At 32.2% G+C, this 26,622-nt stretch overlaps 1 protein-coding gene across 1 annotated transcript in view; it reads left to right on the top strand.

The window, feature by feature from the left end:
- LOC119837688 (trypsin 5G1-like) overlaps positions 1-23,105 on the top strand; it is a 67,806-nt gene extending 44,701 nt beyond the window's left edge. Inside the window, exons 2-5 of the mRNA XM_038363419.1 lie at positions 20,511-20,934; positions 21,445-21,700; positions 22,109-22,258; positions 22,950-23,105. Of these exons, the coding sequence (XP_038219347.1) occupies positions 20,511-20,934; positions 21,445-21,700; positions 22,109-22,258; positions 22,950-23,105 (986 nt within the window). The remainder of the gene's footprint in view (positions 1-20,510; positions 20,935-21,444; positions 21,701-22,108; positions 22,259-22,949) is intronic.
- Positions 23,106-26,622: the final 3,517 nt, after the last annotated feature.

Here is a 26,622-nt window from a genome sequence, read left to right as displayed (position 1 = left end):
GTCGGTCACTCACATTTGCACGAACATTCGTGCATTGCGCAAATATTTGCACGTGAGAGTGAGTGACTGGATAAACTGCCAACTAGCTGCCATGTTCGTTCTTCCTGTAAGCCTGAAATTGGAGTAGAAAGAAATTTTAAGCCGGCTGATACTGATACTGATATATTATATGTATATATAGCCTGGTGACAAACGGGGATATCCTGAACCGTGATTTGAAATTTTCAGAGACGGTGGCGGTAACAGAAATTATCGCTATGGCTATAAATAATCTAAAATGGAGATTAACCAACGATTGACACAGTCATCTATAACACTTTAGCAGTTGCTCTTTTGTTTGTTCCTAAGTCCGACTCGCACTTGACCGACCTTAATCTTTATCTACATTTCTTCATCTTTATTTACAATTTATATTTAAAAAAAAGTGGTGTTAGTTACACTACTTATAACTCAAGAAGGGATTAACTGATTTGGCTGAAAATTTGTGCAGAGGTAGCTTAGAACCAGGAGACGGACATAGGAAAGTTTTTATTGCGGAAATCCCACGGGAATGGGAGAATGCGAGGAAAACTTCGGGTCTATCTTTCCTGTAACTACGCGGGCAAAGCCGCCGGCGGAAAGCTAGTGTAGTGTATATAAAACTAAAACGTGACTGACTGACATAGTGATCTATCAACGCACATCCCAAACTACTGGACGGATCGGGCTGAAAATTGGCATACAGATAGATATGATGACGTAGGCATCCGCAAAGAAAGGATTTTGATAAATTCTACCTAAGGGGATAAAATAGCGAATGAAAGTTTGTACCATGAAAATTTAGTTAACAATATCATCGTTTCTATATATTATACAAACGGAAAATATGTCCCAAAAATAAATGATCAATTTAACAACGTACGAACAAATATTCAAATAAAACAGTCGCGCTATAAAATAATTCATTGTAAGAAATCACTTTAACAAACATATGGTAAAGAAAGCGAATTCCCTTAAAAAATCACTTCCGATTCTCATTTAAATTCCAGCAAGTATCGATATATCGTCTTATAATCGACACCGATCGCATGAAGAATCGTTTCCTGTTTATCAACTGTTATTATTGTAAACTTTAACTCCCTAGACATAGAGTCGATTTTAAAAACTTCCTTTAAGATTTCTGGAATCTACCTGTGTTGAATAATGAAGTTTATCTTAATGGGGTAAGGCTTAAATTAGTTAAGTCTACAGCTTGATAACATTTGGTAGCTTTTTGTTCGAAAAATGAAAGTATTAAAATTCAATAATAAATTCGGTATAGACACCTTTAACATAAATATTAACGACAGATTAAAAATCGAAAGGGGTTGGAATAAAAAAAAATTCTTAGAAGACATTCGTGCCGTGTTATTTTATATTGTCTTTGGTGTGACGTAGCTACTGCGAAACTACTAAACCTATTATGATATAATGAATCATACGCGTGGGACGAGTAAAAAGTACCCTATGTGCTAATCCAGACTATAATCTATCTCTGTACCAAAATTCATACAGATACGATGAGCTGCTTTCGCATAATATTATGTGTAAGTATTATAATAAGTAGATCCCAGGTGATTTTTTAAGTGGCCCAGACCTTATTTTACAGTTTGAACTCAGGACTGTGCCTATGTAGCAATATGGCGGTCATAAATACCTGGTACTGGAAGAAATTATTTATCAACTTTATCAAACTTAATAATTTCAAAAGTACAAGTCCATAATTATTGAAGTCACATCTTTATAAAATAGAAATACACGAAAAACGGATGGCTCTGTTTTCAGGGTCAATGACACTTGTATATTCAAATATAAAATAAAAAAATAAATAAAAATCATTTATTGAACAAATTATAAATCACATAGAACATGAAACCCAGGCTCCTAATATAGCTTTCGCTGTGTTATAGGAGCCTGTGTCTTCCCGATACAGTACATAATAGTTCAATTTAGACACAATAAAATGTAATTGCTGCTACATACATATGACATTTAAATTCACATGCTTGTTTACACAATTTAAAACCCATCATTTATAACATTTCCCTTTCTGTGTTCGGCCTGACTACTTATTCCTTTTTATTTATCCTTAAACGTTTCACTACTCGATCAAGGATTCGTAAAATTTGCGGGAGTTTTTTTCTTCCTAAATAGAGCAGATTAAGTCATCAGTAACTATAACTATAACTATAATTAATATTCAATTATTAACATCAATATTATTTCAAATTTTATATAATTTACTTATTGTGTTATATTTTCTTTGTATACTTAATAAAAATCCATGTCCCATCAAACAATAAGACTAACGTTAGAACCGCGCGTATTCCACAACAATTCGGTGGAAATTTTTAGTGTGACGGAACACGGATATCCGTCGCCGGAGTTAACTATTCGCCGGATTACCGGTGTATATCTTACATTTGTGTGTACACTCAGCTGCAAAAATGTATAAACGTTAGGACATTTTAACGCGTTTGTTAGCTTCACCTGTATGTAACTGATTCTTTGTGACACTTTTTTGACCCACTTTAAACGTAACTAAAAAACTAATAAAACGTCTGAACAGGTCTTATGATTAACTAGAGGTCCGCCCCGGTGCCGCGCGTGGTACATATATAGCCTTCCTCAATAAATGCGGTATCTAACACTGAAAGAATTTTTTAAATCGGACTTGTAGTTCCTGAGATTAGTGCGTTCATACCAACAAATAAACATACAAACTCTTTAGTTTCGCGTTTTTGTTTTTCTTTTCCATTTTTTCGGAAAAGAGGTTTTGTGTGTTAACAAAACGTTGAAATAATAGCTGATTTAGTCGACACGTTTTCGAGCTTTACGCTTAACAACATGTAGTGATACAATTTTATTTATATCTATCTTTTTATTTATATCTACCGCCAAGACAATCGAAGACAACACATTTCTACTGATATATAGAACTTGTGAAGTTAGAATCGGTAGACTTAGGTCATGTATATTCAGAATTCATCAGATCTGACATCTTTTTCACAGGACTAACCTTATGTGATCGTCTAGGCAACATATTACATAAAATGTAATTAATGGGATAGATAATTGAACGCTCGTAAAGCAGCTGACTGTACATACCGGAAGGTGGCAATAATTCCCGGGTGTTTTCGCAAATTCTTACCGCCACGTATGAGCGACTTCCGTTCCGCCCTCGCTGCAGCACTAGATCCGTATCGTGCGGGCAATCGGTATATCATTGTATTTGTAAACTGCTTCGAAAATATTTTAAATTCTATTACCTATATGTTTGTAAAGTCGGTTAAATGTTCAAATTGATGCATATTCATGGTCGTTTTCAAACTTGAAGTCATGAATTTTTATGAATAACTCTCATCATTAAGGGAAATGACAAATAGATGTTGGCCGATTCTCCCCGATATGCACATAAAATTTCATGAGAATCGGTCCAGCCGTTTCGGAGGAGTATGGTAACATTGTGACACGAAAATTTCATATATGTTAATTAATATTGCCTCTCGATAGAAATTAAATTTTATATTTAAACACGTCCAACGATTAAAATCGCACATAGCACCTATGTCACCTTTAACCCGCAACAGCTGTCGCTCCTTGCCGAAATAACAATAGAATAAGAAAGGGTCAAATTGACCAACTGGCCGACCAGTCTAGTTCCGGGTTAAACCGGTCTGAACCGGTGACAATTACTTCTAGCGTTCGTGGATAGTTGGGAGTTTTGTATTAAAGTAGCGTTTTTAGGAATAATTAACTATTATTGAACACTATATTGTAGACTGACTTTTGCTTGGCACGTATTAAAACCTTTCTCCTGAATCTTTTTATCTATAAAAAATCCCATCAAAATCTGTTGCGTAATTTTAAGCACACAGATACACAGACGGCGGAAAGCGATTTTATTTTATAGTATGTAGTGATTAACATAGTTATTAAATAAAAAATAGACATAAAGGTTTAAAATATATTTTAAATTTGTAATGCCATTATACATATAACATTTATGGTTAACATTTTAACCATTGACACATTTCGTTTTTACTAAAACATCAGTAAATAATTATAGTCTAGTTTCATATGAAGTAAATCACATTTATTTTTCAATAAAGCAAAATTAAATATAATACCAAATAACAATTGTCACATATTAAAATTTGATTTTTAAACAACAAAAATGATGGTCACCCACAAACTGACCGTGTCCACGACCATTGAAGTGTGTCCACGCTGTCGATTATTATTAAAAAGCACAACAAAAGGACGGACAGATGGACAACAACTATGATTATTTTTTATTCGCGAGTAGACAAAACGGACCATATGCTGTGAAGGGTTAAACACACAAAAAGCTTAAGTTTATTGATTTTTAATGTTATCAGGTAGTTTTTATAACTTGATTGATGAGTTAAGTTTTTAAGCACGTTTTATGTTAAACATTCTTTAAAAGTAGAGACATTATACACTCGAAACTTGAAGCATCTTTACTTTATGCAAAAACGAATAATCAGATCTGAATGAAATTTGGGATACAGATAGATCATGAACTGGATAAGCGCATAGAGTACATACGTAGTAGGTGCACGAGTAAATCTGTGGAACGAAACTAGTCATCAAAAGAATTTGAAACCAATTATTTACAAGTTAAGTAGTTAAAATTTTCATAAGATTTACAAGTTAAGTAGTTAAAATTTTTACAAGTTAAGTAGTTAAAATTTTTTGTTTTTCACACGAGATTCGGATGTCTCAAAACAGTCTGATTTTAGACATTTAATTCAGGCGTTTGAATTCAATTTCATACTTATTTCTCTACCTACCTACCTACCTATACTATTACCTACGTTATATCTGGAGATATCTTGTAAATGTTTAAAAATGGAGGTCACAGTGTCGCACGCGAGTTGGTACAAGACGAATGAATAAAAATCGATAAAAAGCTAGACGATTGTTTATCGACTATTTGCGTGATAGAACCTTTGTGCATATAATTAATACCAGGTACGTATTTAGTACAATTACACTAATATGTGAAAGTTATGTTTGCTTGGATGTTTATCCGTCAATCACGCGGAAACGCGAAGCCCGAAATTAATAATAAATTAATAAATAAATTAAAAAATAGATTAATAACTAGTAATAAATTTAGCTTATTTAAGCAAATTCAGTAAAAAAAATAAAAATGCCCTTTAATGATAGAATCAACTAAATTATTTCATTAACACAGAGTACACGTAAAGAATTTATGTAATAAAAATATCTATGTATATATAATATATATAAAATCATGAAATTATTGTATAGTCCCTGATCCTTGATAAGTGTACAACGTTTAAATTAGATCTGTCCGTTTACAATGGGTCAAAATCGAATCTAAAGGAATCACTTAACATATAACCATACAAGTGAAGCTAATAAAAAGTTAGAGTCTGTATTAAAACCAATGAACTATCTTTCACGCCTGAATTAGTAAAAATAATGTTTTACTGGTAATTGATAAAGCGTGTAGTTCAATTAGTGCTGTAGCAGACTATCATTTTATAAGACTAGGTTCGCCTCGCGGTTTCACCCGCGCAAGTCCGTATCCCGTAGGAATATCGGGATAAAATTTGCCTATATATTATTCCAGTTGTCCAGCTGTCTACGTACCAAATTTCATTGCAATCGGTTCAGTAGTTTTTGCGTGAAAGAGCAACAAACACACACACATCCTTACAAACTTTCGCATTTATAATATTAGTAAGATTTTACACTTATCAGTTCATTATTTATAATTCTTTTAAATTTATAAATAATGAACCGATTATTTATATTATATATTTGTTAAATTTGGAGTAGTTTCATAGATGTTATTATACATAAAACCTTCCTCTTGAATCACACTATTTATAAAAAAAACTCCATCAAATCCGTTGTGTGGTTTTAAAGACCTAAGAATACATCCATAGATACATACATAGGGACAGACACGGCAAGCGACTTTGCTATGTTTTATGTATTGATATAGTTTTAACAATTCAATATCTAGAAATAAAAAGAAATAAAATAAATATAAATAATATTTCCCAGTACATATCTGGCCAGTACGCAACATCTAATGACAGAGCGCTGTCTATTGAATAATAAGGCGACTTCATGTCCCATTTGTTATTCCGCCAATACTTATTATCGTTTCCTTTTACTATTCTTTGTAATTGCATGTTTGTATTTGCATATATTTAGAACGGTTGGCATTTTTTGGGTCAGAATAAACATGTTTTTATAACGGATTTGTTCGCGGCAATTTAGAGAATCGGTAGTGGTTTCTAAAGTTATAGGTGTATGCTAAATACTGACGAAATAAGATATGAGAAATTTTGAAAGAATAGAAAGAATTTGATCACGAGGCGGGATTCGAACCCGCGTTCTTTGCCAAACCGTATCAATGCCTAGCCTTTGGGCCACCCGTGATCTCTGTTCTTTCAAAATTCCTCATTCATAAAGCATTTCAATGCTATGAAACAAAAAATAAGAAATAAGATATTTTTATATTTACAGCTTAGAAACGTAAGAAATAAATAAATTCACTGCTGCATTTATCTACCTGACAAAACTGAAAAATTATTTGTATGGATATACGTGCCTAATTACCACGTACCGCGGGCGAAGCCAGGGCGAACCGTTAGTGTAATATAAGTTTTAAAATTGTGACGTAAAATGCTATAAGACTGTTGGGAATATTCGCTTGAAACTTAAATTAGTAGAAGTAGGAGTAATTACATATTCCTCAAATAATTATTAGTATTTCTCGGTTTCCGTATAGGTTTTTTCATGCTGAAATAATCCAATAATATCCATATAACTAAGAAGATTTTCTGAAAAACGAAAAAATTCGTTTCGTTCTTGTGTGTGTGTATAGGTTGTTGTTTATGTGTGTGAAATTTACAGATGCAATATTTAAATTCAAATTTCGATTGTTTATTCATATGACATTTATATGAGATTTAATATTCAGTGTTTTATCTATGCCCACATCAGTAAATTGTCTTTTTAATAATAAGTCACGTACTGCAACGTAATCTTTGGGGCCAAAAACCCGTTTAGCCAGCTGCCGGGGCAGGAAGGGTCAAACCTGATTGACCAGTCCTGGACAATACTGACCCATGGGGACATTGGTCAATAGTTCAGGTTTATTATTACTTACCTGTTTCTAACGGTGTCGGTTAGTTATGGAATTGCGTTAGATCGTGGTTGTCGTGAAAGTGATTGAAAATTGAGTGATATTTCTAGTGGTATTTGTGAAATGATGGGTTTATGTGCGATGGATCCGCGTTTTCATTAGCTTTAAATAAAAAATTGTACTTTTTTTGCAATTTTGACATATTTTGTATTCTGATACCTACTTATATATGGCTGAAGCTAAAGTAAGTTTCTATTTGCAACAAAACTGCGTAAAAAGTGTTTTTAAACTCGTTTCAAAAAGGATTGCATTTAATTATTATCATTTACATAGTTATAGGACATTTTCATAGTGTAAAAGCATACGACCAAAATGTTATAAAGTGAAGAAATGTAAAAGAATTTGTGTTAAAACACCCATTCAAATTAAGAACACAATAAACGAACGCCCCAAGGAAGCGATAATCCCAAATTCGTAAAAAATACGAATTTCCCTAAAAAGCGTCCACAATTATCACCTCCCCGTTTTGCTCAGCAAATAGAATTAGGCGCGAATTAAATTAGCCCCGGAATTAACATGGATAATACCCGGCTCTTCTTTTTCCTTATTTCCCGCCTTTTAGCCGTTTTTTTTTTGCTGCCGTCCCTCTCCGATGTGAAATTTACCCGCCAATTTTGAACGACAAACGTTTCGCTTGTTCTTTATTTGAATTTCTTGGAGCATTTTCACGGGACGTTTGGAAATTATTGTTTGAATTATATTTGAATTATATTTTTACTTCCCTCCGTTTTAAACATTTATTTTATATTTATGCATCAGTTTAATTGAATTTCACTCTTTTGCATTGAGTTAATTTTATACTGCTTTTTTTCATATAAAACTTCACGAAAATTGCTAAAAATATAAGTCAATAATCTTTTTCTAAAATCGGCATTTAATATTTTAAAATGTATGTATGATCATTTGACAAGATATGGGATTCGGTCTAATTTACATAATAAATTATTAATATTAAACGATATGTTATCTATACTGCAAATAAGATAATTATATAATTTATTCACATACAAAATTTTCAATACATTATCTGCTATATGTAGACGCAGTTTACCTACAAACCCTACCTTTAATGAATACAGTAGCTTAGTAATAAAATTATTTTAGAAATTGGTAGTATAATGAATACCACCAATTGCAATAATAGTTCTACCCCATCAATACGAATATAATTAAATTAATGTTTGGTAAAAACCATTTAAATACATTTCAATCCATACTCTAAGACAAAATTATTGCTATCAAACTTTTAAAACACATTCATAATAGTTTAGTACTTACTAAGCATGACGATAAGTAAAACGAAAATATACACGCTACATGAAATTTTGTCGATTTAAATATAAGATATATCGATTTTCTGTCTCCATTTTGCAATTCAAAAATTCCGCCTGAATCTGTTTACTTCGCAATAAGGAAGGGGTTCTTAAAATGTCAAAAGAAGGAGAATTTTCCCTAAGGGTGCACACCCCTTAATTATATCTTTTAATGTAAGACTCACTGCATTTTTAGGACCCTTATGTAAAACTTGGGGGAGGATTGAACCAATCTATTATGCGTCAGTTTGTTTTGAAATTTTAAATAAATTTTATTTATGTTAAAATGAATACCTACGGATATATTAGATGAAGTTTGTGCAATTTTAAAAATATCTATGAAAGTGTTTACTTTTTATATCAATGAAATAAATTTATTTATCATTTATTTATTTATTGAGTATATGTTTGTTTGTTTATGTCACAGTGAAGCTGCTTTGTGATGGTAATAGAGTATATGAAATCGGTCCAGCAGATTTTCTGAAAAACATTACAAACATACATACAATACACAAACGTTTTCTGTTTATAATATTAAGCTATTATGAGGTTACTAGCTGCGCCCCGCGATTTGACCTGCGCATGTGTGTATCCAGTAAGAATATCGGGATAAAGTTGCCTATGTGTTATTCCAGTTGTCCAACTATCCAAATAATTTAAATAATACATACCAAATTTCACTGCAATCGGTTCAGTAGTTTATGCGTGAAAGAGCAACAAACACACTCACATTCTTACAAACTTTCGCATTTATAATATTAAGTAGGATAACGCATTAGTTCCTTACTATTCATATTATTAATAATTTTATAAATAATTTAACTTATATACTGGCTGACCCTACAACCGTGTTCTGCCTTTCTCTTATCATTTACGGGCCTATTCTCAGACCTACTTGATATGCACACAAAGTTTCATGAGAATCGGTCAAGCCGTTTCCGTGGAGTACGGTAACTAGCATTCTGACATGAGAATTTTATGTATAGAGATAAGAATTCTCATTAAATCATTACACAGGTGGTCCTAAATAAATATATTCCACATACGGAATATGAAAGCGCTGCAAACCATTATCTCTAATTCCCCACCAAATGAACTAAACAAACGGAATATGATACAAATAAATACTTTAGCAAGTAGCTGATAAATAATACTGTCTCGGTACATTCGCGTAACAAAACCTAAAAGTAACGAAACAAAATTAAAGAGCAACACGACTGTACCACCCGCATCTTCGCAATTTAAAACAGGGGATGGTCTCATTTATTCCTTCTTTTACCCCCCCGAAACACCCTTCGCCGGCGACCGGTATAACATGACCCCCCACCGTCTTGGTATTGTGCAGGAAGTGACTTTACGAGTGCGGTTTCCGCGGGTCTTCCTTCGCCGGTCGATGTCCGCTAGGGAGTTTATCCCCTAAAAAATGGAACCTCTTAAATCGAGGGAGGATCGTCACGGTGGATAACTTCTTATTATTATTACGTTGGATATTGATTTTACACAAAATGCCTAAACAACAGTCTCGGTCTTGTGTTTTACGATATTTTATTTGGCATTTTTAAATACAATTACAGTTTATATTTACCCGTAATGTGATATTGAATATCATATGTATTGAAGGTGGACTATATTTGCTATAATGTATCATATTCTTCTAAACATGAATTGATTATGTCGTTATGTAACATTAAAAATTTGTACGATAACAATTTCTAACTAGAATGTAAAGAAAGTACTGGAAATTAAACGTTAATTAAACTATCGACAGTGTTAACGATAAGTAAGGCATTCAATATTAAATATCATGAATTAATAGTAAATACATAATAATAAACATAAAATTTCATTCATACTATAAGTCTCCTTGTTTTCATTCACTTTATTATATTTATTATCTACATTTTCCAATAGTTTGACCTATTACATAATTTCTGATTTAAAAAATATTATTCCACATTTAAAATGGGCGCGTAAAATTCAAAATGAAGGCGCGATTACGCTCGCCCGAGGAATTCGAATGACGAATTGCGGAGGGTTTTTCTTGTTCCAAATACAAACTTAAATCTTGAATTCAAAAACATATAACAAAACAAATTACGACTCTATTGCCTTCCACTAGGGTGTGTATTTAAATTTTAAATATTTCGTTATCTATGCAAGATTTCTCCCCGCTGTCTCTCTCAAGGATTTATCGTCTTGCAGAGGGGTAAAAGGAAAAATAAGAAAGGGTTGTTTTTCCAGGGGGACCTTGGGGGGAGGGGGGTAAGTGATTCAATTAAGGCGGGCGGCGACAGCGCTCGAGCGATTAATTATGCTTTCAAAATTATGGCTGTATGAAAAAATGCAAGCGTCATTATAACTGCGTATAAAAAAAATAAAATTAGCCGGAAACTTCTTTTTTTACTTAAATATTTCGTGCCAGTTATCCTCATGCGTTTGTTAATATGGACTGTTTTGATTAGTTTTTGTTTTTATTGGTATTATATAATTTAAATGCATTTATTTGCAAATACTTCAAACTGGAAATACACTGCACCATTGCGAAAAAAAAATCAGATCCATGGGTTATGAATGTTAAAAATAATTTGACATATGTCATAATATACCTGTGGGACGACATTCGACATTCTAAACATATATCAGCATGTGTGTATATCACACATTGACACACTGGCGTACGTGAAGGTCAAGGACCTCACCTATTTTGGCGGTCGTGTGATCGAAACTTTAATGACCTATAAATAATATAAATTGTGTTATTATTTATTTCCTATTATAAGAAATATAATGGTTGGTAATACTGTATTACTGTGTTTTTAATAATTTAAATAATTACTCTTTTTTGAACTTTAAATACTTTAATTATAGTAATATTAATACAAATTCCTTCGAATTAAGGTAATAAAGAAATAAGACGTAAGAGAATCTGCTTATTTTCTATATTATAACATGCTTATATGTTGTACACTCCCGTTTAAATACTAATTTTATTTTTAAGAGTTCATAAAATAAATTATTTTATGACCTTCGAGCAATGAGTGCTAGCGTGGCGTATCTCCCATGTTATTTAATGTCATATTTTATAAAGAAATATATTATTAATCATTAACTATTGTATAAACTATATACTTACATGCCTTCTCACCTATACTAAAATTCATCTAAATTCGTTCATCAGTTCATAACGGAAACAATCTTCGCATTATTATCACAGTTTACAACCAACTTTTAAAAAGGCGGAGTTTATCATTTGTACTGGACTTTTGTGTTTGTTGCTTATTCTTCTTCATGTAACTTATCATGGGCTGAATCGATTTTGATGATCCTTTTTATTTGAAAGCTATATGCGTGTCAAAATTTCATATAGTGACAATTAGTGACAACATTTTTAAAATGTTTGACTTATGTAATATATATGGTGTTAGTATGTTAATACGATTATAGCCTGTTATGTATTAAACTCAATTTAAGTAATTACTCTCCATCAGATCTTTTCTCTATAATAAAGTTTAATTTAAGAGATTAAGAAAGTTGAACTGAAAAACAACTACTTTTCTGAATTTTCTAGGTTCAATGGTTAGACGCTAACAACTAGGAGGTCGAAAAAACCTTGTTAAAAATCAGAATAAGTATAATAATAGTTATAATAGAAGTTACGGACTAAGTTTATTATAAACTAGACGCTCGTCCCGGCTCCGCCCGGATATCAAGATTCCTGTTTTATCCCAAGGGAGCATTTAATCGGGATAAAAGGTATCCTGTCACCCAAGTATCTGAAGACAATTAATAGATAAATACTTATAAATAAATATAAGTCTCAAAAATATAGCATAATATTATTATTAAGACGTAAATACGTAATCATATTTTAATGGTTCATTCTCATTACTAGTTAGAATTGTATTTAATGAAAATATCTAATAACTAACACAAACACATCTCGCGAACGAGACAAAAAATCTCATTATACGAGTAAAAACGTCATTAAAACACCCATTGAATTTCCAACAAAGAAGCCCCCCCTTCTGGCGCTAAGGTGCGACACACTTTTATTCTAAGGGGCCTTGCCGGCCACCCTATTTTAAAAGAAGCCATCTTGGTGGGGTCGGCCCCACCCCGCAGGGTGGGGGAGGGAGCACTGTTGTTTTAATTCTACCAAATATCTTTTGCGAATACCTTAAGAACTTTTGATATAATTTCCTTTTGTATTTATAAGGTGACGCCGTTTCGGTGGCAGTGGGAAGGACTTTGTGTGCAGTAATGAAAGAGTTTTATCAATTTATCTATTTATATTTATATACCTTGTTAATATAACTAGATATTTAAAGATTATGTATAACAGTCCGCCCCGTCTTTGCCCGTGTCCACCGATATCCAACGATGAATTTTAAAATAGTTTCAGTAGTTCCTAAGATTACATTTAAACAAACAAACTGAAAAACTGACTTATAATAATGAGCTCTAGCTTAATATTATTAATATCACAGTTATAATTTAATTGTCAATAATGGGTTTAAATAGAAAATTTTAATTAAACTGAAAACAGACAATCTATTCATAGTGCCATTGTTGAAGCATTTTGTGAATTGTTTAACATAAATGCCTAAGTCTGATGACATAATATAGTACATAATTAGAATTAAAATTCCTTATCGATTAATAATTTAAATCGAGTAAATTACCCGTAATGATATGTACTGCCAATTAGGGCAATAAAATATTCGTTTTGTAATTTTGCCTTCAAAGGTATTGTTATTTTGTATTCTTTGTCTCATTTTAATAGAAAGAAAGAAATAAACATTTATTTAATTGGATTATATAGGTATATTCAAGACAATGGAGTTAAAATAAACCTTTTGTAACTAAGTTATCAAAATAACTGTTATATTTGCATTACAAACTGTCGTTTTAATAAGATTAAATATATATGTATAAGTAAATACAGTCTATATTATAGAGGTATTTGAAATCTTAAAATTCAAATCTTCAACGAATTCAAATAAAACCGTTTCTAGTGCGTCAAAGGTGTACTTGGGTCCACTAGCTTCAGGTAAATTTTAATTTCTATGCAAATGTGAGCTTTCAGGGTTTAATCTATGCCGGCGCTGCCGGTAGGAAAACTTAATGAGTATCACTATTCTTTGTAGTTTTAGATTTCTCTACTTTGTGACTGGCCTTTCGCCTTTGTGGCTGTGGGACGACAGTAAGGGCTATAGAAGATTATATACATTATTTATTTGTCTTAATTGAACGTGTGAAACATCATGGGAAATTTTCGTTGACGCGGACGGGACTGAGGGCGATAAGCTAGTTTGTAAAGTTTATAAATCTTGGGTCTTAGTTAACCGAGTAGCTCATGTGATATGTTGGTAAAGGTAGATCGTCTAATGGTTAGCGATCAGAACTGAAATTTAAATAGACTTCCAACTTTACTGAATTCTTTCCGCGTGCCTTATACGACGGACGGAGGAACTTATACGGACGCAATAAAGGAAGGGCTGGGAAGGGTAAGGAAAATTATGCCTTAATACAATACTAGGTAGGTAAGTACTTACTAAATTACTTCCATTTATTTTCAGAAAATCCTCCAACCAAGAAAAGGAGTTACGATAATATATCAAACTATATTTTACTAATATTATAAATGCAAAAGTTTGTAAGGATGTGTGTGTGTTTGTTGCTCTTTCACGCAAAAACTGCTGAACCGGTTGCAATGAAATTTGGTACGTAGACAGCTGGACAACTGAAATAACATATAAGAAACTTTTTATCCCGTTATTCCTACGGGATACGGACTTAAGCGAGTGAAACCGCGGGTCGCAGCGAGTTTATTAAACGTTTGTCGATAAATTTTAGTGCAATGTTGCCATTATATTAAAAACCAATATAAAAAACAAAACTGATTATTCATTATTTAATTATAAATGTTAAGAAGATAATGCGGTTAATTATTATTACCTGTATGATGTGAATTTGTACATTTAATGTAATTATACTGTATCGGTTGTGGTGATAAATTGTCTTATTATAATTTCAGGAAATGTAATGATAATTAAGTTTAGAGGTAGTGCATAATTTATATAATAATATCAACTTTATATCATAAAAAATTGCTTTATTATCTTTGCGTAATTTATTTTTTCCTTTTTTTTCGATGGTCTACAAATATAAAGATATGAAATTATGCGTTTATTTCTTAGTGTGAGAAATAATTGTAAAATAAATGTTACAATCAAAAAGTAATAAATGGTTTTTAGACTGAAGCATTATAACCATTAAAACTCGATCTAGATTATAATTAATGTAAGTTATATGATAACGATTTAAATGCGTGTTATAAAATGTACTTATTTGTATAACTTGGACTTTAATCAAAATACAACTAGCGACACTTTAACATGTGTCTTAATTTCTAACAGAAAACTCAACTTCTAATAAGATCTAAATATGGTTGGTTTCATTTATTGAGAATCCGATTAGAAGTTTTGTACTGTTATTAAACTTTTTCGTATTTAATCTTGATACTTGAATTCCCGGTAATTAAATTATATTTGGTGAGTAAAAACATGTGTTAAATAGAACGAAATAACGACTCAAAAATCCACCTACAGTTATCAAATAATACGCAAATTGTTGCAATGTGAATCAACTAAATACTAAAATATACAAAAAATAAATTGGATCGTGAACATATAGTACCGGTTAATCTTCTATCTCCAGACAATTACAGTTTTTGTTCGAAAAACGTTAGTTGGAGCGTTCGTGAAGCCGAGATCACGTATGGTGATAAAATTACAAAGTTTTCACATTAGCTAAACTTTTATTACACTTATCTTTAGGGAGGCAGGTATGGGCAAAAATATTTGGAATTAACGTCGACTGCGATATGGAGTCGAGTTGCGTTTGCGAGATTTTTATGAGTTTTATAATGATTACTTTGTAATTATCGAGTTAAAACTGTGGTTGATTGGAGCTTTAGTTTAGCATTATTTATCAGCCATTTTTGTTACGTACACAGATGATTCTTTGGTCATTTAAATTGGCTCTAAAAATACTTATAATTATGAAAACATATCAAATGTAAAATGATGAAATTTCCTTTTTATAAGGTGGTATCTACAAATACGTTTTTGTATATATACTTAATCATATTTATGTTTTAAATGCATAATCGAGTTTTGGTTAAAGATAATTTATATCAACTACAATTGAATTTAAATATTCTTCGGTGCGTATATGCATATCCATCTAGATATTTAAGTATGATTTATCAATTTTTTTTTTAATTACATTTTTTTTAAATCACTGCGTTATAAACAAAGTACCAGGGGCACATAAAAACACGAGTGGAGCGCAATCAGAACAAATGACCGAAGCTAAGCAAGTACGGAGAGAGTTTACGACAATGCCTATAAGAAACGGGCGCTGTGTTATAAAATTTGCATTCGCCTGGCGACGGGTGATGCAGGCGGAGGCGGCTCTGTTATGTGGAGGCTGCTTTTTATTACATTTAATTTGTATATTTTTATCAATTTTGTAACGAATTCATTCTCATTGGAACTAATTAGATTAGAGAATTCCAATTAGGTTACATCGGCAACTGTATAGGATATATATAGCAATTCATTATATACCTATTATATTTAAATTATACAAGATGAAAAGCTTCATCTTATTGCTGTTTATATATTTATTTGATGTACACTACAAATTCCATTACAAATCAACAAAAATAAAATCTTTTATTCATGAATGTATTTTTTATTGTACACCATATAAACTATAATAAAAACATAGTAAAAGGCTAGGCTGTCCTATCGTTTGGCAAAACGACACGGGATTTTTCCTATTAAAAATTCCCAATTAAAAATACGCTTATTCTAACAAACGTGTGCATTTATAGTTACTGCTACTACCGTTTGTGTCCTCTTTATGTATGTGTGATGATACAATTAATAATTTAAGTAAAAATAAATAAATAAAAGCAATAATGTATTTCAACATACAACAACATTCACCAGTAATTTTCATTTAATATTCTTTTATTCTAATAATTGATTTAAAACAATTACGATATGTATATCAACACATTTCAAGAAACAAACAACAACCCGACTTATACTATGTATATAGTATATAAAGTCTATGTAAAAATAATGATCCACATAAATGTAGCCAAGGGTGGGTTAGCCAGCCTCCCAAAGGCGAAGCGGGTGGTTTTTAACAGGAAAAAGGAGGGTAGGAAAATTTCCATTTTCTTAAGTCTTTCGCTTTGCAGCAGTTTTTGATTAACGGACGGCTAGGGCGAACCTCATTACGTATTCATCCCCCTCGCTTATTTACTTGGGGGTATTGTGGAGCTTTCTTATGTTCTATTGATCGATGCGATATGGAATTTTGGCGATAAATTTTTGTATCGTCGTTTTTGATTTTTGATGGCTATAGATAGATGTGGTTTCGTTTTAGTTATTAATATTGTAGTTAACTTTCCGACTAATATTATGACGGTAAATGCTGTTCTTCACGCCTAAACTACTGAATCTATGTGTATTAAATTTGGTACAGAGATAATTAGAGACCCGAGAAAAGACATAGAATAGTTTTTTTCTCGGAAATCCCACGGTTATAGTAACTATGTAGGGAAAAGCCTGAGACTGGTCAATTTTCTGTTAGGCGGGCGAATCCGCGAGCGGAAAGTCAGCTTTCTATGTAAATATAATTTGCTTTAATAATGAAAACACCAATACCAGTATCTCTCGCGTTTTACGAGTGCAGTTATAAAAGTGGACGTGACACCAGCTGTGTTAAATATTAGAAGAAGATCTATGGAATTGAGATGATTTTACACTTTTATATATAAATGGGGTTACATCAAGATAATTAAAGAATTTATGCTTATTTGTGCGTGTTTATATCTATGTATAACAATAATTTTTATTTATTATATTATTGATCGTTATTTTATTACATACTTAAAAGAAACCAGGGCTGTTTGATACAAGGTTTCGACAACAACAGCTGAAACACACGCTTTTTTTCTTCTGTTTAAGAAACAATACTTGATATTTATCTAACATCTACTATGTAGACATGTGTTTACTGTATATGAGAAGAAATAAACGACATTTTAGTTTATTATTTAAGGGCAACCAATTTACGCTAAGTGGTTAAACTCAGTTTATTTTTTTCAGAGATTTGCGTTCGAATTCTAATTGAGTTATTTACTTTTATAACTGAGTGTCAATGATTAGATAAAATCATAATTGAGTGTCAATGACAGCTGGACCGATTTAAGTGCATGCATTGTTCGGCAGAAATGAATAATTCGCTTATATGGTATTCCATCTTAGCCAATCTAAATGAATAGTTACTTTCTTTTTTTGACGTTAAATTTCAGACATTTTTTATGTGTTATTGAATGATTAAATTTGACTGAGTTATCTTGTGAATTAAGTAAGCTAATATTAAGACCTACTTTACTTTTTAGATATATGAAAATCTACTACCTTCCGCTCGGGGCTTCGCCCGCGAATGCATAGGAAATCCTTATGGGTATTGGATGTTTTAGGGCAAATAGCAGCCTGAAACAATGTCTAGCCAAGGAAGTTTTTCGACTCAAAAATCACATCATAAAATCAGTCCGTCGCGACGTGATAGAACAATAAACAAACACACTTTTGGATTTGTAATATCCTAATTAATATTACATTCGAAAGTGTGATTGTTTATAATTAATTCTTTTTATAATATTAAAAATATGTCTTAAACATGGTTTAAGAAAGGGAGGGATGAATCCTACTATAAAAGCGAAAGTTTGTAGGTACCAATGGATGGATGTATGATGATGTTACTTTTACCCGTAAAAACTACGGTACGGATTTAATGAAACTTTGCAATAATATAGCTTATACATCAGAATAAGACATGAGCTACATACACAGGTGATCCACAAGTGAAAATTTTTTCAACTGAGTAGGTACTTGATGAGACAATAAATAAAAAGTAAAATTTTAAAACAAGATTCCCTTTAAAACTGAATTTGTTTATTTGTTCGCGTGGGACCCGTGTAAAAAGTAGCCTGTTTGCGAATCCAGACTATAATCTATATCTGTACCACATTTTATAAAGATGTGATAGGTTTTTAAAGAATTACAAACATCCATACATTCTTACACTACTTCTTTCGTTTATAAAATTAGTATTATCTTATTTCGTTTATAAAATTAGTATATTAGTATTATATTAGGATATCATCTAATTCCTCGTTATTATTGGAAAAGTGATTATGTTTAAAAATATGGAACAGAGTCGAGATTACTTATTTAGGTATAACTAGGCTTTCGTCTGCGGCTTCGCTCACGATCTGTCACATTATGTTCAATAATTAGGAGCGGTAATATACCTGATCTCCAATCTGTCTGTCTATTAAGCTTTCATGTCTATACTACTGAACTAATGATGATTATATTTCGTGCGTTCATAGGCTAATACTTGGGAAAGGATACTTGAATGAGACATGAATTAAGTAGAAAAAAGCCCTTTCAAGATTTATTTATGCAACTAATGTATAACTACCTATGAGGTTTTCTAATGATTCATTAGTCGCAATTATATCATATAATCAGTAATAATTATCTACACATACATTATTTAACATTATTTTATTAGTTTTATAACATTTTGTATTTAACTTCAAAATTCTTCAAATAAGTTTCAATGGCTATTGTTACTGCTATTCCACAACAGATGGCGCTTCATATCACAAGATTTATTGTTCTTATTTTACTGATACTAGAAAGAAAAATTGTTCCACGGTTAAAAAAGTTATTCTAATTTTATTAAAAAAAAACCTTTTTGTTGGAAGGAACAAATAAATATGAAATAGGAAACTTTTTGCACTATAAATTCACTTTGTTTCAGATTATATATAGATGACGCTGTTACATAGAGCCTTTAAAAGTTTTTGCTATTTTCACTAGATGGCTCTGTAATAAACTTTTATGACAATACATATTTAGTAGCTGGTGCTGTCGATAGAGTTTATTAAAATTTATTGTTAGACTAAGAGAAATAGAAAATATAGTTTTATCATTATTTTAATTTTTTATTATATTGCTACTTAAATGAGTATACCACATAATAGCATTTAAAAATATATATAACTTATCTATCACAATTAAAATAGGGTAGATTCAAAAACGGCAACAGAAACAAAATTAAAAAAACACGCGTCATATCCACGGAAACTTTTAATTTATAAAATCGCATAAAACGTGTAAGATTTCTTTCACAAATTACTAATTTCACGCCAAATTAAAACCGATAACAATAAAATAGGTTAGAAATTAAAAAGTCTTTTGCGATGTTATAGTGCGAAGTGGGAAACGTTGATTGCAGAATGATTATAAATTCGATGTTTGTGTTTATATTATTTATATGGCCAGCTAATTTAGAAGGTAATGTATAATTTTATAACCATGATCACATATAATTGTAGATGTCTTTTCAATAGGAGAGCCTCTCCTCATTCTCAATAAGCCTTCTGGATAATAATTATGTTACTACAGAATTATAATTTAACAGGACCTATTAAAATTGTCTTTAGAAATCACATCAGTTTTTAATAGGCTGACCTTTGACTTATGTCCTATGAGGTTGTTCAAGTAAATTTATTTTATGACGTCACGTCATGTCTATTTACGTAATTACAAACTAGGATTTATGCCCTATTTATCAATACTAATATTATGAAGATGAGACTTTTGTATCTTTCTATTTCTTATATTTTTGCATCGTTCTCACCCAAAAACTGCTCAAACGATTTTAAAATTCTTTCACCATTGTAATGCTGCATCTTCACTGAGTGACATAGGCTCTCACTGGTGAAGCCGAGGCGAAGAGCAAGTAGAAAATAATTCTAAGGCATAACATACATAATTCTATAATAAGGATCATAATATAAGGAGAGAAGAGAAGGATACTTTGTATCATAAAAAAAATATTTTTTTCAGAATATGATTTACTCGTGATACCAATACCTAAAGTGAAAAGCCCAAAGCGGACCGAGTACCTTCGAATACCGCTATTATCTAACAAAAGAATAGCCAGAAAGGATAATTTATATAAAATAGATATAGAACATTACGATGAACCAACAGAAGTTCCCAATATCGATAATTTCGATTATAATAAAGATAGAGAAATGCTAGATCGATACGAAGTATCTCAGCGTTTAGATAATGATATAGTTAATTTGTATGGGGAAGACAAGATTGTGGGAGGTTTTGAAGTTGATATAAGTTTGTATCCATATCATGTGGCGTATGGGACCAATTGTGGTGGAGCCATTATAGATAGACGATGGGTTATAACTGCTGGTCATTGTGGGTAAGCATTATATCTATTGTTCTCTGAATTGGCGGCAGTTTCTGTTGTTTCTAGCGTTAGAAGGTTAGGAAAACACTAATTGAAGTAATGTTTGATTTTGAAAACAATGTCTTCAGCGATAAACTACTTATTATCATGTGCGTCACTGAACAAATATAAATCTTATAAATTTCTTGTTTATAATATAGGAATAGGTGGTGAATAATGTTATCTTTTGCGTATCGCAAATAATACGAGATTTATAATATTTCTTCTTGTTCTGGAATGTTCTTAACAAACTTCAAAGCAAAAAACGGTTAGGTGATACCGTATGTCGGTATCTGAAAATAACTAATAAAAATTAGTCTGTGTCGTTGTTTAATTGCCATTATGTGGATATACTATGATTCTGATTTTTAATAAATAAGCAATGATTATCACAACAATCGCTTTCTTCCTTTGTTCACCCCAATCAATAAGAAAATGATAAAAATATCTCCACTAAGAGATGGTTTAATGTTTTTCAAACAGCAAAAAAACATACATAAGAGTTGGATCAAAATACCTTAACCAAGGAAGGAAGGTAGGGATCAAAAATAACTACATCCATCCAATGTGGACAGCGAAGTCTAAAGAACATCCCTTCGACTTCGACTTTCAACTGCTGGAGCTGTCGGAACCTTTGAAATTTGACGACCATGTCCAACCAATCAAGCTTGCCCATATAGAAGATATGGTTATTGGGAAAGTCATAACTGTCACTGGTTGGGGTAATACGGAGGAAAATGTGAGTATAATAACAGAATCAGGACAAAGACCTGTTAATAATAACAAAGAATTTGGTCAAGTTTGAAACATCAGTTTCATTCGAGTTCATATCATCATATTCATAATATAGGCTCTCGAACGTAATGTGTATCCAAAAATTTTGTTTTATGTAAACAAATTTTGTAATATTTAATGTACTTAACTTCACATCATGACAAGTTCTATACAAACTTTGACCTTGAAAGAGTGCTTTATTTGTTTAGTCAGCATCATTAGCATTGAGAAATGAGAAATTTTGAAAGAATAGAAAAAAATTGATCACGAGGCAGGATTTTCAATGCTATAAAACTAAAAATTAAATCATTACCATTGTCCATCCGCTACCTTTATTACCTGAACAAAACTAAATCGTATGGGTTGACATTAGGGTCCATATTCCAACGTGCTGCGAGCAGTTCGGGTACCAATAATTTCCAAAGAGAATTGCCAACACGTACCATTCCCTTACTTCCGAGGCTCTCTAACTGCTAGAATGTTCTGTGCCGGGTTCTCTGAAGGAAAGAAGGACGCTTGTCAGGTAAGAATCTAAGAATTGTTATCTATAAAGAATTATGTGCTATTTCATTAATTAGAGATTGAGCTAATGGGATTAAGACCTTAACCCTCAGGATGTTTCACTTCATAACGTTATAAAAAATTAAAAAGAAAATATATTTCCTGGACAATTTGGCATTGGAAAAAAATATTTTTTAGTAATTAAGAATAGGTATGTTTAAATTATTAGAACAGCTGATCGGATCTGTATGTAATTTGGTGCTGAGATGATAACTGATAGAATACTACCCGGGCACCAAGGCTGTGACAGTGCTGGCGTCAGCGAATACAAAACAATTTAAATCCTATCCTACTTATTATATCCTTTTTTGCTCTTTCACGCAAAAACTACTGAACCGATTGCAATGAAATTTGGTACGTAGACAGCTGGGCAACTGGAATAACATATAGGCAACTTTTCATCCCGATATTCCTACGGGATACGGAGTTACACGGTTGAAATCGCGGGGCGCAGCTAGTATCATATATTTATCTGAAGTACCATCTGAGGGTCTTCAAGAGTAAAGCGAACAGGTATCTCCTAGAGATGCAGGATACATTTTAGGCTACATCTTCGCTTACCACAAGCCCGATCGTGGTTAAACACTTGCCTATTTTTCACATAAAATTCTTTTCACGACTTGGAGAATGATATAATGTTGAATTATTCACAGGGTGATTCAGGTGGACCAGCAGTGAACCAGGACAAGTTGCTTGGTATGGTGTCCTTCGGCTATGGCTGCGCCACGCCCGGCTCTTTTGGCGTCTACAGCAAAGTCGCTAAAGTACGGCCCTGGATAAAAGAGATAACTCACTTACATTTCGATTAAACGTTGTTTTTTAACGCGTTTTATTTTTCCTTGACGCTTCAAGGATAAAACGAAATTCCCAGTTTCAAGTTTGTTATCTAACAGAATAATAGAGGAAATAGTCCATGTTTTCGTCTGTACAGGAAATATGATATAGAAGATTTGTAATTTATTTATTTTTATTGTTATATTCGAATACGTTTATCTCTATGCAATAATTTTATCATAAAAATACAATCTTTATGGGCGTTTTATCGGTAATGCATTTAGAAGTTATTTTTCTTTTATATCGTTTCGCGGTTGTGTTCTGGTGAGTTGAGTATTTCAACAAATATAACTGTTATTCAAGAAACTTATTTCTTGTTTTCCATGGAATTCTTAAATGAAAAGCTGTAATTAAGGAAGTCATTTTCATCATTTTGTGTATCATTTTTGTGTGTGTGTCATTTTCATCATCGAAAAGCGATCGCAAAATAGACCCATATTTTTTAAAATGTACAATTAAAAATTCGCAAAAACATCACTGCATATTATAAAGAAAAGTCTCTTACCGTCGTCTGTGTGTCGTTTAAAATTGCGCAACATATTTTGAGGGTTTTTATAGATTTTTAGGTTTATAGCTTTTTATTTAATAGATAGAGTGATTGATTCAAGAAAAAGGTTTTAATACATAATAACCGCCATAAATCATTTATAAGAGAACGGGAGGACAGCGTTTGCCGGGTCAGCTAGTCACGCTATCACAGTTCACACTTATAATATTAGTGAAATACTTTATGTGAAAGTTTGTTTGTTTGGATATTTGTCCATCATTCACGCTGAAACTACTAAAAGGATCTTGATAAAATTTAGTATACAGACAGGTACGAGCTTACTTGTTTGATAGAATACTTTTTATCCCAATTAAATGTTCCCTTGGAACAAAACAGGATTCTTGATATGCGGGCGGAGCCGGGACAAGCGCCTAATTAAATATTAAGGAGGCTCATATACTTTTCCTATCCCTTCCCAGTCCTTTCCTTTAGTCCTCTCGCCAATCCTTTCTTAATCCCTTCCCAAAAAGTCGACATTTGTAGAAGCGTAAGGTCTGCAAAGGACCTTATGCCTCTTTAAATGTTCATGGGCGGTCATAGCGCTTACCATCAGGCGTCCCACCAGCTCCATTGCCGACTGTGACAAAAGAAAAAGTAAATATTAATAAAATAAGTTCAGTATTTTAGGCGGCCATAACATAACGATAGACCAGGCTCCCTACCAAGCCAATTATGGTGACATATGCGGCGCTGTCATCATTCACAAGAAATGGCTGCTTACGAGTGCACACTGCGGGTAATTGCCATTATGCTATCCTACTAATATTATAAATGCGAAAGTTTGTAAGGATGTGTGTGCGTTTGTTGCTCTTTCACGCAAAAACTACTGAACCGATTGCAATGAAATTTGGTAAGTAGACAGCTGAATAACTGAAATAACATAGAGGCAACTTTTTATCCCGATATTCCTACGGGACACGGACTTACGCGGGTGAAACCGCGGAGCGCAGCTAGACTCATAATATTTATTATCGCCACCACTTTCGCCACCTTCTCTATCTTCTTCTCTGTATGTTCCTCTTTCATTCCTCCCTTTATATTCCTCTCATTATGGAGGTTACAACACACTTATATAAGCCTTCTAGGTCATAATCCACCATGCAGGTTAAGGGTTGGGGGATGTGACATTACGAAGACAGTTTTGGTTTTTAGATCTATCTGTAGCTATAGCATCACAATACATTTCTTAGCCAATAAGAACAAAGGGGATATGGATGAAGATAAATCAAAAATCAATTTAGATTTTTTACATTTGTATAGTCTAAGATCTTTAAGAAAATCAGGCTTTATCTTCTGAGTAGTAGTAGAGTTCTTCAATAGTTTCTAATTAAAGGTGGACTATAAGTTTCTAGTTTAGGGAGTTCTGAAGAAAATTCTATACACTAATAATGAGCTTATCTTTGAAGATTTGGCTTATGTTACTCGTATGAATAAATTTATGAGAATGGGTGGAAAAATAATTGTTATCTATCACGAAAACAGCTAACCGGATCTGTGTGAATTTTGATTAAAAGATAGTTCGGATGATCATATAACTTATTATAGTATTTTTCGCCTACAATCACAAACTCGTGTCATTGAATTCTCTATAAGCTGAATAGATTTCAATGCATTTGATGTTTGTATATTGAATAGTTCAGTTTCATCAGATGGCGCTGTAACTCATAGGATACCTAGATTTTACCCTAGTTCACCCCGAACGATACTGGAGGGCGCAACTAGTCTTATAAAACTTTTAGATAAGTCATATGATGAGTAGTAGGAACTGAAGCGCTTTGTAATTGGTCAAATTACTAAATAGATAGTATTTTCTTGTGTTTGATTTTACGGGAGTATTATACATTTAGAAATTAAAGACTCTGTAACGGATTTTGAACGCGATTTATCGATTATATTATTAACCCGACGTTTCGAACATTTTGTGTGTAAAAATCCGTTAAAAAGTATTTTTACTTCTTAATAGTACATAGATTTTCACAGTTAACGAGCGATGCACCACCTTCACTCCTGGTTTTCTCTTCTTACGAATCTACTTTGCCTTACAAAAACATAAAAAAATTGCCGAATTGGTCGAGCCGTTCTCGAGATTAACGCTTAGCAACATATTTAGCGATTAATGTTTATTTATATAGATTATCATTTTTGTATAAAATTCATTGAACTGAATCTAGAAACGTAAAGTAAAGTAACAAAAAAAATCCAGGAAAAAATTCCCAAGACCTAACTTACTGAAAATATCATAAAACGTTTTATCTATTTTAGTTCATGTTTCCTCACTGATAAGATCTAAATTTAAACAACACAATTTATTTAGATCAGAAAATAACTTCATTCGTGTTGGAAGTAAATTCCGTAAGAAAGGACCTAAAATCTCAATAGAATTTCATCATATGCACCCGATGTACGGGCTGGAACACAAGTTTGACTATGACATACAGTTATTGGAACTGAAACGTGGCTTAAGATTTGGGAGGACCGTATCCGCTATTAAAATCAGTGACGGACCCTATGGAGACAGTATAAATGTATGCGGGTGGGGTTATTCTAAGGAAAAAGTAAGTAGATACATATTTGTTTAATATATATTAAAATTATGCAGGTTTAAATACTTTACTACGACCCGTTACCGGCAGTTAAATAAATTGACAGCTATACATTTTTAATATAGCGCCATCTACCGGTATTTATAAGTTTCAGAGATTCAAATGGATCTTTTGATGAGAAAATGTTATACTACAATTCAAAGTAACCTATCAAGCCTTAAAAGTGTTTTCAGACACAAATATCATAGCATGAAATGGCTTCGTTACGTCGTGAAAGATGGACAAACAAACGCATTTTCGGGCTTTTAACATTAGTGAGGATTATGCTATAATATTATAATCAGACCAATTATCCTTTTTTTAAATCAATCTTAATATATGTAAACAACGTGTCATATTATT

The sequence above is a fragment of the Zerene cesonia genome, chromosome 28, assembly GCF_012273895.1.
Source record: "Zerene cesonia ecotype Mississippi chromosome 28, Zerene_cesonia_1.1, whole genome shotgun sequence".
NCBI lineage: Eukaryota > Metazoa > Arthropoda > Insecta > Lepidoptera > Pieridae > Zerene > Zerene cesonia.
The sequence above is the reverse complement of the archived record's forward strand: the minus strand, read 5'-3'. Positions and strand labels throughout refer to the sequence as shown.